Source organism: Somniosus microcephalus, chromosome 14 (genome assembly GCF_052327205.1).
Source record: "Somniosus microcephalus isolate GS21.2 chromosome 14, FLI_Smic_1.0, whole genome shotgun sequence".
Classification (NCBI taxonomy): domain Eukaryota; kingdom Metazoa; phylum Chordata; class Chondrichthyes; order Squaliformes; family Somniosidae; genus Somniosus; species Somniosus microcephalus.
Window position 1 is genome coordinate 133490287 of NC_141000.1, and position 14957 is coordinate 133505243.

Sequence of the window (14957 nt, forward strand, 5' to 3'; positions counted from 1 at the left end):
CTCCCCATATCCCTCAACCCCACCTACCCACCTTCTCCCCATATCCCTCAACCCCACCTACCCACCTTCTCCCCAATCGTTCAACCCCACCTACCCACCTTCTCCCCATATCCCTCAACCCCACCTACCCACCTTCTCCCCAATCGTTCAACCCCACCTACCCACCTTCTCCCCATATCCCTCAACCCCACCTACCCACCTTCTCCCCATATCCCTCAACCCCACCTACCCACCTTCTCCCCATATCCCTCAACCCCACCTACCCACCTTCTCCCCATATCCCTCAACCCCACCTACCCACCTTCTCCCCATATCGTTCAACCCCACCTACCCACCTTCTCCCCATATCCCTCAACCCCACCTACCTACATTTGTGACATAGGCACTAAATGACATTATAAACAGGACAGGGATAAGTGAACATTAACAATGACCGAATTTGCGATACTTATTGAATGAATTATCTCCTTGAGAGAGTACCACTCAGTGACTGCTGCCCAAAGGCGCCTGTTGTTACACAGCATCCTCGGGAACTCTTGGCCTCTTGACGAGTCCCGATTCCTTCCAATGCACTCTCTGATAAATAGGCTGAGAAACACTTTCCACAAACCACCAGGGACCAAGAGGGTTTAACTAACTGTTCGTAAACTCAGTTAGAAGCTGCAAGCGAAACACCATTCGAGCCAATCCCGCGTTGATGCTTGAATTTGAATTAAGTGGCTTGGCTCCTCCCTTGGGAACCCAAAGGCAAAATGAGTGTAACTGTGTAGAGGAGGTCTCACCTTCCCGTCATCTCCCCCTGTGACGATGTATTGAGCATCTGGAGAGTAGGACAGCGCCACCATGTTGTTGAAGTGCCCTTGCTGTTTGAGCACGTAGGTCTCGCTCTGCCACTCCCACACCAAGAGCTGCCCCAGACCTGAAACACACAACAGATCTCTCAGTCCTGCCAGTGTTACACCCTCGGTCTGACGCTGGAACCAATGCACAGCTACAAACCTCACTATCGCTCAATCACCACCACCTCACCATATACTCAACCCCAGCCAGCCACCCTCCGTCCATCATATCCCTGAACCCCACCTTCTCACCAAACTCCTCAATCCCTTCCCTCTCCAAAGTACTTGAACATGTTGTTTCTTCCAAATCTGTGCCCATCTTTCCTGTAACTCCATGTTTGAATCCCTCCAATCAGGTTTCCGCCCTTGCCACAGTACCAAAACAGCTCTCATCAAAGTCACAAATGACATCCTTTGTGACTGTGACAAAGGTAAACTATCCCGCCTCATCCTTCTTCATTTGTCTGCAGCCTTTGACATGGTTGACCACCCCAACCTTCTCCAACGCCTCTCTACTGTCGTCCAGCTGGGTGGGACTGCACTCGCCTGGTTCCATTCGCATCTATCTAATCGTAGCCAGAGAATCACCTGCAACGGTTTCTCTTCCCACTCCCGCATCGTTACCTCTGGTGTCCCCTAAGGATCTATCCTTGGCCCCTCCTATTTCTCATCTACATGCTGCCCCTTGGCGACACCATCCGAAAACACAGCGTCAGTTTCCACATGTACGCTGACGACACCCAGCTCTACCTCACCACCACTTCTCTCGACCCCTCCACTGTCTGATTTGTCACACTGCTCGTCTGACCTTCACTACTGGACGAGCAGAAATTTCCTCCAATTATCTGGTTTTTTCGCCTCTCCCGGGAGATCACATGGGTTCGGGTGGATGCAGAGTGATAGAAGATTTGAGGTTAGGATCAGATCAGCCATGATCTTATTGAATGGTGGAGCAGGCTCGAGGGGCCGATTGGCCTACTCCTGCTCCTATTTCTTATGTTCTTAACTATTTAGGAAGACCAAAGCCATTGTCTTCAGTCCCCGATACAAACTCTGTTTCCCAGCCAATGACTCCATTCCCTCTGCCTGGCCACTGTCTGAGGCTGAACCAGAACCAGAACCAGACTGTTCACAACCTTGCTGTCATAATTGACCCCAAGATGAGCTCTGACCACATATTCACACCATCCGCCTAATTCCACCTCCGTAACATCGCCCGTCCCCTATTTTCATCCACCATTGGCAGTCGTGCCTTCAGCTGCTAAGCCCCAAATTCTGGAATTTCCTCCCTAAACCGCTGCGCTTCTCTCTGCTCCTTTAAGACATGCCTTAAAACCCACCTCTTTGCTGCCCTAATAGCTCATGTGGCTCGGTGGCACATTTTACCAAACAAAAATCTATCAATCTCAGTTTTGAAATTTACAACTGACCCCCAGCCTCAACAGCTTTTTGGGGGCGAGAGTTCCAGATTCCCACTGCCCTTTGTGTGAAGAAGTGCTTCCTGACATCACCCCTGAACGGCCTGGCTCTAATTTTAAGGTTCTGCCCCCTTGTTCTGGACTCCCCCCACCAGAGGAAATAGTTTCTCTCTCTCGACCCTATCAACTCCTTTAATCTTCTTAAACACCTCGATCAGATCACTGACCTCCGAAGCGTAGACAGAATGTAACCAACACTCTCACCTGCACACCCGAATGCGATCCAGTCCCCAGAGATATTAATGGAAATGGAATCAATCCGCTGGTCTGAAATACTAGAGAGACAACAGGAGTCAGGAACTGGCACACTGCCGGACGCTGGAGGTAGTTACTCACTTTCCCTCTGGACTGGGATCTGACGAGATCCCCGATCTCCCTCGACCCCAGGGTGGGGGGGGGGGGGGGTTCGTCAGTGCAGCTGGACTCTCCGCTTCCGACAGGATCCGAGTCAGGGAGCCGTCAGAAAATTAAATGCAGAGAAATTCTCCGCACTATCCCCCCACCACCCCCATGGGGCATTCTCACTGGCCCGCAGGCACACTCCCTTACCCAGGGTAATTCATGCCCTCCCCCCCCCACCGGGCACCGTTGTGATCTCAACCCCTCCCCACATGACCCTCCCTCCCTCCCTCCCCTCGGGCTTTACCTGAGCGAGTGGATGAGGTTGAATTCTGGCAGCTCGTGAAGGTGAAATACCCCTGAAGCAAAGCCAGTGACCAGGAGGTGAGATTTCTTGTGGTAGGCCGCAGCTGTCAGATCATTGAACTCCTTCTCCTTATTGAAGAAATGCCTTAAAAAAAAGGATTGGAAAATACTGAGGCATAAATCAGAGAGGGGGAAGGACAGACAGACAGAGGGGGAGCGAGGGACGGACAGACAGACAGACAGAGGGGGAGCGTGGGACAGACAGACAGAGGCGGACAGAGAGAGAGAGAGAGGGAGAGAGGCGAGGGGGAGAGGCAGGCGGCGAGGGGGAGAGGCAGGCGGCGAGGGGGAGAGGCAGGCGGCGAGGGGGGAGAGGCAGGCCGAGAGGGGGAGAGGCAGGCCGAGAGGGGGAGAGGCAGGCCGAGAGGGGGAGAGGCAGGCCGAGAGGGGGAGAGGCAGGCCGAGAGGGGGAGAGACAGGCCGAGAGGGGGAGAGACAGGCCGAGAGGGGGACAGACAGACAGAGAGAGGGACAGACAGACAGAGAGAGAGAGGGACAGACAGACAGAGAGAGGGACAGACAGACAGAGAGAGGGACAGACAGACAGAGAGAGGGACAGACAGACAGAGAGAGGGACAGACAGACAGAGGGACAGACAGACAGAGGGACAGACAGAGAGAGGGACAGACAGACAGAGAGAGGGACAGACAGACAGAGAGAGGGACAGACAGACAGAGAGAGGGACAGACAGACAGAGAGAGGGACAGACAGACAGAGAGAGGGACAGACAGACAGAGAGAGGGACAGACAGACAGAGGGACAGACAGACAGAGGGACAGACAGACAGAGAGAGGGACAGACAGACAGAGAGAGGGACAGACAGACAGAGAGAGGGACAGACAGACAGAGAGAGGGACAGACAGACAGAGAGAGGGACAGACAGACAGAGAGAGGGACAGACAGACAGAGAGAGGGACAGACAGACAGAGAGAGGGACAGACAGACAGAGAGAGGGACAGACAGACAGAGAGAGGGACAGAGACTTGACTCCCAATGTATCTGGATCATTTCTTACTTTCCAACACGTGAATATTTCACTTTCCCGATCTTCTCCTGCTCCGATTCAGTTTTCCCACGAATCGTGTCTGTACTCTGTCCCCCGAATTCTTGACTTTGATTGTCTGTGTTGGCCTTGTCCTTCGGGAGCCTGGGCAGGAGACCCTCGGGTTCCGTATCGCACTGCCACACGCACAGCGTCGCATCCTGACTCAATGTGTAGATCTGCAGCAAGAAACATCGCAATTAGAACAAAGTATTTCACCCAAACTCACCCACACATTGTCCAGAGGTGACTGGACAGTCAGCAGCAGCAGGGTCTGGGCCGCTCCACCTCTTCTCCCTAACACTGGCTACTCAGGCCAACTACGGCTCTCATGATTGGGGCCAAAGAACTCCTGTGGGGGGCAGGTGTCAGGGCAGGAGCGTGGCGTGGCGTGGCGGAGGGGGTGGCGTGGAGGGGGTGTAGTGTGGCGGAGGGGGTGGCGTGGAGGGGGTGTAGTGTGGCGGAGGGGGTGGTATGGCGTGGCGGAGGGGGTGGAAAGCGCGTGGTGTAGTGTGGTGGAGGGGGTGGCGTGGAGGGGGTGGTATGGCGTGGTGTAGTGTGGCAGAGGGGGTGGAAAGCGCGTGGTGTAGTGTGGTGGAGGGGGTGGCATGGCGTGGCGTAGTGTGGCAGAGGGGGTGGAAAGCGCGTGGTGTAGTGTGGTGGAGGGGGTGGTATGGCGTGGCGGAGGGGGTGGCGTGGAGGGGGTGGAAAGCGCGTGTAGTATGGCGGAGGGGGTGGAAAGCACGTGGTGTCGTGTGGCGGAGGGGGTGGCATGGCGTGGCGTAGTGTGGCAGAGGGGGTGGAAAGCGCGTGGTGTAGTGTGGTGGAGGGGGTGGTATGGCGTGGCGGAGGGGGTGGTATGGCGTGGTGTAGTGTGGCGGAGGGGGAGGCATGGCGTGGCGGAGGGGGTGGTGTAGTGTGGTGGAGGGGGTGGCGTGGAGGGGGCGTAGTGTGGCGGAGGGGGTGGAAAGCGCGTGGTGTAGTGTGGCGGAGGGGGTGGCGTGGTGTAGTGTGGCGGAGGGGGTGGTATGGCGTGGTGTAGTGTGGCGGAGGGGGTGTAGTGTGGCGGAGGGGGTGGTATGGCGTGGTGTAGTGTGGCGGAGGGGGTGGAAAGCGCGTGGTGTAGTGTGGCGGAGGGGGTGGCGTGGCGTGGTGTAGTGTGGCGGAGGGGGTGGCGTGGTGTAGTGTGGCGGAGGGGGTGGTATGGCGTGGTGGAGGGGGTGGTGTGGCGTGGCGTAGTGTGGCGGAGGGGGTGGCGTGGTGTAGTGTGGCGGAGGGGGTGGTGTGGCGTGGCGGAGGGGGTGGTGTGGCGTGGCGTAGTGTGGCGGAGGGGGTGGCGTGGTGTAGTGTGGCGGAGGGGGTGGTATGGCGTGGTGGAGGGGGTGGTATGGCGTGGTGTAGTGTGGCGGAGGGGGTGGTATGGCGTGGCGTAGTGTGGCGGAGGGGGTGGCGTGGAGGGGGTGGTGTAGTGTGGCGGAGGGGGTGGTATGGCGTGGCGTAGTGTGGCGGAGGGGGTGGCGTGGAGGGGGTGGTGTAGTGTGGCGGAGGGGGTGGCATGGCATGGCGGAGGGGTGGCATGGCGTGGCGGAGGGGTGGCATGGCGTGGCGGAGGGGTGGCATGGCGTGGCGGAGGGGGTGGTATGGCGTGGCGTAGTGTGGCGGAGGGGGTGGTATGGCGTGGCGTAGTGTGGCGTGGAGGGGGTGGCGTAGTGTGGCGTGGAGGGGGTGGTGTAGTGTGGTGGAGGGGGTGGCATGGCGTGGCGGAGGGGGTGGCATGGCGTGGCGGAGGGGGTGGCATGGCGTGGTGTAGTGTGGAGGAGGGGGTGGTGTAGCGTGGCGGAGGGCGTGGTATGGCGTGTGGCGTGGCGGAGGGGGTGGTGTGGCGTGGCGGAGGGGGTGGTGTGGCGTGGCGGAGGGGGTGGTGTGGCGTGGCGGAGGGGGTGGTGTGGCGTGGCGGAGGGGGTGGTGTGGCGTGGCGGAGGGGGTGGTGTGGCGTGGCGGAGGGGGTGGTGTGGCGTGGCGGGGGGGGTGGTGTGGAGGGGGCGTAGTGTGGCGGAGGGGGTGGCATGGCATGGCGTGTGGTGTGGCGGAGGGGGTGGAAAGCGCGTGCCAGGGGGAGTGTGGGATCCACAGCTACTTACGTCCAGACTCTTCTCTTCAAAAAAGCAGGCGACGACGGTATCTTTGTGCCCCCCCAGGGAGTAGTAAATCAGGTTGGCCCAGCGCTCGGCCCCGAACACCCAGGTACTGCTGTCCTTACTGCCCACCGCAAAACACCTGGGACACAAAACACACGGTCACAACACACACCGCTCTCAGGGAGATATCAGCGGCAGCACTCTGCTCAAAGAAACACGATCACTAAGAGAATAACAGGCCGAACACTTCACTGTGACACAACACTGACTCCTCGAGAGCGACACTTGAGTGGGTTCAAGTCTCACTCCAGGGAGTTGAGCACAAAAATCTAGGCTGACACTCCCAGTACGGTGCTGAGGGAGTGCTGCACTGTCGGAGGAGCCGTCTTTCGGATGAGACGTTAAACCAAGGCCCCGTCTGCTCTCAGGTGGATGTAAAAGATCCCGTGGCACTATTGGAAGAGGAGCAGTGGATTTATCCCTGGTGACCTGGGCCAATATTGATCACTCAACCAACATCGCTAAAGCAGATTATCTGGTCATTAACACATTGATGTTTGTGGAAGCTTGCTGTGCGCAAATTGGCTGCTGCATTTCCCACATTACAACAGTGACTCCACTGTGCAGTGCTTTGGGACGTCCGGAAGATGTATTTTTAAAGGCAGGTGGTTCTTACTTTGAATCATCGGTCCAGTCGATACAGGTCGTCTCATCGTAGGGTCCGAAATAGCTTTTGTCCAGAACGAAGGGGTTAAACTCGCGGGTCTTCCCAGGAGCGTGGTACATCAAGACCACATTGTCTTTAGTGACGACAAACCTCCTGTTAAACAACAACAAGCAATCAAACTAAAGGCACCACCTGGGGCAGCACAAGCTTAACAGGTGCAAGATCTGGGCATCGCTGGCAAGGCCAGCATTTATTGCCCATCCCAAGTTGCCCTTGAGGTGGTGGTGAGCCGCCTTCTTGAACCGCTGCAGTCCATGTGGTGAAGGTACTCCCACAGTGCTGTTAGGGAGGGAGTTCCAGGATTTTGACCCAGCGACGATGAAGGATCGGCCGATTTTCTTCCAAGTCAGGATGGTGTGTGACTTGGAGGGGAACTTGGAGGTGGTGGTGTTCCCATGCGCCTGCTGCCCTTGTCCTTCTAGGTGGAAGAGGTCGCGGGTTTGGGAGGTGCTGCCGAAGAAGCCTTGGCGAGTTGCTGCAGTGCATCTTGTAGATGGTACACACTGCAGCCACGGTGCGCCGGTGGTGGAGGGAGTGAATGTTTAAGGTGGTGGATGGGGTGCCAATTAAGCAGGCTGCTTTGTCCTGCTCTCATCCAGGCAAGTGGAGAGTATTCCATCACACTCCTGACTTGTGCCTTGTAGATGGTGGAAAGGCTTTGGGGAGTCAGGAGGTGAGACGCTCACCGCAGAATACCCAACCTTTGACCTGCTCTGTAGGCACAGTATTTATGTGGCTGGTCCAGTTAAGTTTCTGGTCAATGGTGACCGTTAAGACTGTTTTAAGATGATTTAAAAAGTCAATCCATCCCAGCATTCCTTTATTTTAGCATGTTTAGTGGGAAAGAAAGTGAGAGAGAAAGGGAACTTAATCTTGCCTCTATATGAACAACAGAGTCAGGGAATGGAATAAACATTTGGCCCAAGTACTTGCTGCACTATAAACAAAACCTGCTGCACAGAGGCAAAGATTATAAGCTGCGGCCTCAACTAAACGTGCAAACTGATTATGTAAACACTGGCCATGGTTGTATTATAGCATAAAGAATAGAAGCAGGTCCCCATTAAGTTCGGGGCGAGCGAGGATCAGGAGCAATGCAGCCGCAGGGAGGGCCTGGCGGGCAGGAGCTGCTCACTCCAGGACTTGTGGAATCATAGAAAGTTACAGCACAGAAGGAGGCCATTCGGCCCATCGTGTCCGCGCCGGCCAACAAAGAGCTCTCCAGCCTAATCCCACTTCCCAGCTCTCGGTCCGTAGCCCTGCAGGTTACAGCATCCCAAGTGCACATCCAGGTACTTTTTAAATGTGGTTAGGGTTCCTGCCTCGACCGCCCTTTCAGGCAGTGAGTTCCAGACCCCCACAACCCTCTGGGTGAAGAAATTTCCCCTCAAATCCCCTCTAAACCTTCCACCAATTACTTTAAATCTGTGCCCCCTGGTTTTTGACCCCTCTGCTAAGGGAAATAGGTCCTTTCTATCCACTTTACCTAGGCCCCTCATAGATGTGTTGTTCTCGAACATCAGAGCGCGTTCTGGGAGTCATTCGGAGCCCGGGAACCAGCTTGTATTGTTTGCATGTCATTTAATATAAATGGAAGACCAAATCAGCCTGTGTAATAAAGCTCGTTATAAAAGCCACCCGTGCATGAACCACAAGCCGGACTAACACCCTTTGTTGCCACGGTAACCATTAAGAAATCCATTAACAGTGACCCCCGGGATGTTGATGGTGGGGGATTTGGCGATGGTAATCCCGATGAAACAGGTAATTTTTGGATTGGCAGGCTGTAACTAGTGGGGTGCCGCAAGGATCAGTGTTGGGGCCTCAGCTATTTACAATCTATATTAATGACCTAGATGAAGGGACCGAGTGTAATGTATCCAAGTTTGCTGACGATACAAAGCTAGGTGGGACAGTAAGCTGTGAGGAGAACACAGAGTCTGCAAAGGGATATAGATAGACTGAGTAAGTGGGCAGTAAGGTAGCAGATGGAGTATAATGTAGGGAAAAGTGAGGTTATTCACTTCGGTAGGAAGAATAGAAAAACAGAATATTTTTTAAATGGGGAGAAACTTTCAAATGTTGGTGTTCGGAGAGATTTGGGTGTCCTCGTGCAAGAAACACAGAAAGCTAGCATGCAGGTACAGCAAGCAATAAGGAAGGCAAATGGCATGTTGGCCTTTATTGTAAGGGGGTTGGAGTATAAGAGTAAGGAAGTCTTGCTCCAATTGTACAGGGCCTTGGTGAGACCACACCTGGAGTACTGTGCACAGTTTTGGTCTCCTTATCTAAGGAAGGATATACTTGCCTTGGAGGCGGTGCAACGAAGGTTCACTAGATTGATTCCTGGGATGAGAGGGCTGTCCTATGAGGAGAGATTGTGTAGAATGGGCCGATACTCTCTGGAGTTTAGAAGAATGAGAGGTGATCTCATTGAAACATACAAGATTCTGAGGGGGATTGACAGGGTAGATGCTGAGAGGTTGTTTCCCCTGGCTGGAGTGTCGAGAACTAGGGGTCACAGTCTCAGGATAAGGGGTCGGCCTTTTAACACCGAGATGAGGAGGAATTTCTTCACTCAGAGGGTTATGAATCTTTGGAATTCTCTGCCCCAGAGGGCTGTGCATGCTGAGTCTTTGAGAATATTCAAGGCTGAGATCGATAGATTTTTGGACTCTAGGGGAATCGAGGGATATGGAGATCGGGCAGGAAAGTGGAGTTGAGGTCGATGATCAGCCGTGATCTTATTGAATGGCGGAGCAGGCTCGAGGGGGCGAATGGCCGACTCCTGCTCCTAATTCTTATTTTCTTATGAATGTCATGAGAAGGTGGTTAGACTTTCTCTTGTTGGAGATAGTCATTGTCTGGTATTTTTATGGAGCAAATGTTACCTGCCACTTATCAGCCCAAGTCTGAACGTCATCTAGGTCTTGTTGCATGTGAGCATGGACTGCTTCATTATCTGAGGAGATGCGAATGGAACTGAACACTGTGCAGTCATCAGCGAACATCCCCGCTTCTGACCTTATGTTGGAGGGAAGGTCATTGATGAAGCAGGTGAAGATGGTTGGGCCTAGGACACTGCCCTGAGGAACTCCTGCAGCGATGTCCTGGGGCTGTGATGATTGACCTTCAACCACCACAACCATCTTCCTTTGTGCTAGGTATGACTCCAGCCAGTGAAGAGTTTTCCCCCTCGATTCCCATTGACTTCAATTTTACTCAGGCTCCTTGATGCCACACTCGGTTCTAGTTCGGATCGGATCGGTCATGGCCCTGTGGGTAGCGGAGCGGGCCCAGGGGCCGTGTAGCCTGATCCTGCTCCTATTTCGTGTGTCTAAATCTGTTAGATTCAGGAGATGGTTCTGTGATAGTGGATTGGCGGTTAGGATCAGATCAGCCATGATCTTATTGAATGGCGGAGCAGGCTTGAGGGGCTGATTGGCCTACTCCTGCTCCTATTTCTTATGTTATGTTCTTAAATGCTGGCTTGATGCCAAGGGCAGTTACTCTCACCTCACCTCTGGAATTCAGCTCCTTTGTCCATGTTTGGACCAAGGCTGTAATGAGGTCTGGAGCCGAGCGGTCCTGGCAGAACCCAAACTGGGCATCAGTGAGCAGGTTATTGGTGAGTAAGTGCAGCTTGATAGCCTTTGCTGTATCCAGTGCGCTGAGCTGTGACCTGGGCCTGTCCTGCACTGAGTGGGGCTCAGTACCACACCGGGCGAGATCAGCTAACTCAGCACAGGCCAAAGGTGGAGCCTGGGCCTTTCCTGCTGTGTGTCGCTCAGATCCTCACTAACCACGGGGAGCGGAGAATGAAGTAGTTGACTCAGAGACTAGGGTTCTCAATTTAAATAAAGGAAACTATGATGGTCTGAGGAGCGAGTTGGGTAGGATTGATTGGGGAATGGCACTCAAAGGGTTGACGGTGGATGGGCAATGGCAAACATTCAAAGACCGAATGGATGAACTACAGAATTTGTTCATTCCAGTTTGGCATAAAAATAAAACAAAAAAGGTGACTCAACCGTGGCTAACAAGGGAAATTAGGGATAGCATAAGGTCCAAGGAGAGGACATATAAATTGGCCAGAAAAAGCAATAATCCTGAGGATTGGGAGCAGTTTAGGATTCAACAAGGGAGGACAAAGGGATTAATTAAGAAAGGGAAAATAGAATGAGAGTAAGCTTGCAGAGAACATAAAAACTGACTGTAAAAGCTTTTATAGATATGTGAAGAGAAAAAGATTGGTGAAGTCAAGCGTAGGTCCCTTGCAGTCAGAATCAGGGGAATTTATAATGGGGAACAAAGAAATGGCAGACCAATTAAATACATACTTTGGTTCTGTCTTCACAAAGGAGGACACAAATAACCTCCCAGAGATGTCGGGGAACATAGGGTCTGATGAGAGGGAGGAACTGAATGAAATCAGTATTTGTAGGGAAATGGTTTTAGGAAAATTGATGGGACTGAAGGCCGATAATTCCCCAGGGCCTGATAATCTACATCCCAGGGTACTTAAGGAAGTGGCCCTAGAAATAGTAGATGCATTGCTGGTCATCTTCCAGAACTCGATAGACTCTGGAACGGTACCCATGGATTGGCGGGTAGCTAATGTTACCCCACTATTCAAAAAAGGTGGTAGAGAAAAGGCGGGGAATTATAGACCGGTAAGCTTGACATCGGTAGTGGGGAAAATGCTAGAGTCCATTATAAAAGATGGAATAGCAGAGCACTTGGAAAGCAGTGACTGGATCGGACAAAGTCAACATGGATTTACAAAAGGTAAATCATGCTTGATAATCTACTGGAATTTTTTGAGGATGTAACTGGTAAAATAGATAAGGGAGAACCAGTAGATGTGGTGTATTTGGACTTTCAGAAGGCTTTCGATAAGGTCCCGCATAAGAGATTAGCGTGCAAAATTAAGGCACATGGGATTGGGGGCAAGGTATTGACTTGGATAGAGAACTGGTTGGCGGACAGAAAGCAAAGAGTTGGAATAAACGGGTCGTTTTCCGAGTGGCAGGCAGTGACTAGTGGGGTACCGCAAGGATCGGTCCTAGGACCCCAGCTGTTCACAATATATATTCATGATCTGGACGAGGGAATTGGATGTAATATCTCCAAATTTGCAGACGACACAAAGCTGGGGGGGAGGGTATGCTGTGAGGAGGATGTCGTGAAACTCCAGCACGATTTGGACAGGTTGGGTGATTGGGCAGAAACATGGCAAATGCACTATAATGTGGATAAATGTGAGGTTATCCACTTTGGTGGCAAAAACAAGAAGGCAGATTATTATTTGAATGGTAATAGATTGGGAGAAGGGGAAGTGCAAAGAGACCTGGGTGTTCTTGTACACCAGTCGCTGAAAGTAAGCATGCAGGTGCAGCAGGCGGTTAAGAAGGCAAATGGTATGTTGGCCTTCGTAGCAAGAGGGTTCGAGTACAAGAACAAGGATGTCTTGCTGCAGTTGTACAGGGCCTTGGTGAGACAGACCACACCTTGAGTATTGTGTGCAGTTTTGGTCGCCTTACCTGAGGAAGGACGTTCTTGCCATGGAAGGAGTGCAGCGAAGATTCACCAGGCTGATACCTGGGATGGCAGGAATGACGTATGAGGAGGCAGCATGGTGGCATAGTGGTTAGCACTGTTGCCTCACAGCGCCAGGGACCCGGGTTCGAATCCGGCCTCGGGCGACTGTCTGTGTGGAGTTTGCACATTCTCCCCGTGTCTGCGTGGGTTTTCTCCGGGTGCTCCGGTTTCCTCCCACAGTCCAAAAATGTGCGGGTTAGGTTGATTGGCTATGATAAATTGACCCTTAGTGTTAGGGGGATTAAATACGTGGGGTTACGGGGATAGGGTGGGATGTGTGTTGGCGTAGGGGTTACGGGGATCGGGTGGGATATGTGTCAGTGCAGGCTCGATGGGCCGAAATGGCCTCTATCTGCACTGTGGGGTTTCTGTGATTCTGTGATTGTGTCGATTGGGCTTATACTCACTGGAGTTTAGAAGATTGAGAGGGGATCTCATCGAAACCTATAAAATTCTGTCAGGCCTGGGCAGACTAGATGCAGGAAGGATGTTTCTGATGGCCGGGGAGTCCAGAACCAGGGGTCATAGTCTAAGGATAAGGGGTAAGCCATTTAGGACTGAAATGAGGAGGAATTTCTTCACCCAGAGAGTGGTGAACCTGTGGAATTCTCTGCCACAGAGGGCGGTGGAGGCTAGTTCATTAAGTATATTCAAGAAAGAGTTGGATATATTTCTTAAGGCTAAAGGGATCAAGGGATATGGGGAGAAGGCAGGGACCGGGTACTGAATTTGGATGATCAGCCATGATCTCATTGAACGGCGGAGCAGGCTCGAAGGGCCGAATGGCCTACTCCTGCTCCTATCTTCTATGTATCTATATGTATCTATAAGACGCCTCTTGACAGCAGTGTGGCTCTGCGGATTGACGAGGCCTTACCTGCCGTCGGGTGAGAAGCAGACACTGTGGACCGGAGCGTGGAAGTGGAAGTGATGCAGCACAGACTTACTGAGAAGACTGACCAACAGTGCAGCTCCCTCTGCAAACAGAAACACGGTGTTAGAGACCGCAACCATAGCACCGGGGAGGGGGAGGGGGGAGAGAGCCGCTTACCTTCATCTATCAGGATGGCCAGGTGTCCGTCTGGAGACTGCCCCACGCACGCGATGTTTCGCTGTGAAGCAAACGGCAGCGTCTCCGACTTGTTGCTGCGAGAAAACAAAACAGAATCAGGGAACGGCCCAGGCCCGCCCAGCGCCAGAGTCACCGCGTCTCCCGGCGTCCCGACAGCCACCACGTCAGGTGGCTGCTCACTACCCAGCCTGTTTAAATGACCAAGTCAGACTGGCTCAGTGGGTCGCACTCTTCCCTCCGAGTCAGCAGGTCGTGGGTTCAACTCCCACTCCAGACACCCGAGCACAAAATCCACGGTGACTCTCTCAGTGCAGTGCTGAGGGAGCGCCGCACTGTCGGAGGGGCAGTACTGAGGGAGCGCCGCACTGTCGGAGGGGCAGTACTGAGGGAGCACCGCACTGTCGGAGGGGCAGTACTGAGGGCACACCGCACTGTCGGAGGGGCAGTACTGAGGGAATGCTGCACTGTCGGAGGGGCAGTACTGAGGGAGCGCTGCACTGTCGGAGGGGCAGTACTGAGGGAGCGCTGCACTGTCGGAGGGGCAGTACTGAGGGCACACCGCACTGTCGGAGGGGCAGTACTGAGGGAATGCTGCACTGTCGGAGGGGCAGTACTGAGGGAGTGCCGCACTGTCGGAGGGGCAGTACTGAGGGAGTGCCGCACTGTCGGAGGGGCAGTACTGAGGGAGCGCTGCACAGTTAGAGGGGCAGTACTGAGGGAGCGCTGCACTGTTAGAGGGGCAGTACTGAGGGAGTGCCGCACTGTTAGAGGGGCAGTACTGAGGGAGTGCCGCACTGTCGGAGGGGCAGTACTGAGGGAGCGCCGCACTGTTGGAGGGGCAGTGCTGAGGGAGCGCCGTACTGTCGGAGGGGCAGTGCTGAGGGAGCGCCGCACTGTCGGAGGGGCAGTGCTGAGGGAGCGCCGCACTGTCGGAGGGGCAGTGCTGAGGGAGCGCCGCACTGTCGGAGGGGCAGTGCTGAGGGAGCGCCGCACTGTCGGAGGGTCAGTACTGAGGGAGCGCCGCACTGTCGGAGGGGCAGTACTGAGGGAGCGCCGCACTGTCGGAGGGGCAGTACTGAGGGAGCGCCGCACTGTCGGAGGGGCAATACTGAGGGAGCGCCGCACTGTCGGAGGGGCAGTGCTGAGGGAGCGCCGCACTGTCGGAGGGGCAGTACTGAGGGAGCTCCGCACTGTCGGAGGGGCAGTGCTGAGGGAGCTCCGCACTGTCGGAGGGGCAGTGCTGAGGGAGTGCTGCACTGTCGGAGGGGCAGTGCTGAGGGAGCGCCGCACTGTCGGAGGGGCAGTACTGAGGCAGTGCTGCACTGTCGGAGGGGCAGTACTGAGGGAGCGCCGCA

The 14957-nt window shown here is 54.2% G+C and overlaps 2 protein-coding genes across 6 annotated transcripts in view; both read right to left on the reverse strand.

The window, feature by feature from the left end:
• rrp1 (ribosomal RNA processing 1) overlaps positions 1 to 14957 on the reverse strand; it is a 428065-nt gene that overhangs the window by 273995 nt on the left and 139113 nt on the right. The gene's annotated exons all lie outside the window — the stretch shown is intronic.
• Positions 1 to 14957, reverse strand: part of pwp2h (PWP2 small subunit processome component) — a 50670-nt gene that overhangs the window by 32941 nt on the left and 2772 nt on the right. For both annotated transcript variants that reach the window (XM_086007326.1, XM_086007327.1), the window contains exons 3-10: positions 13582 to 13676; positions 13408 to 13507; positions 6879 to 7022; positions 6206 to 6341; positions 4038 to 4243; positions 2964 to 3107; positions 2522 to 2592; positions 783 to 919 (exon numbers count right to left, since the gene is read on the reverse strand). In XM_086007326.1, coding sequence (XP_085863452.1) covers positions 783 to 919; positions 2522 to 2592; positions 2964 to 3107; positions 4038 to 4243; positions 6206 to 6341; positions 6879 to 7022; positions 13408 to 13507; positions 13582 to 13676 — 1033 coding nt within the window. The remainder of the gene's footprint in view (positions 1 to 782; positions 920 to 2521; positions 2593 to 2963; positions 3108 to 4037; positions 4244 to 6205; positions 6342 to 6878; positions 7023 to 13407; positions 13508 to 13581; positions 13677 to 14957) is intronic.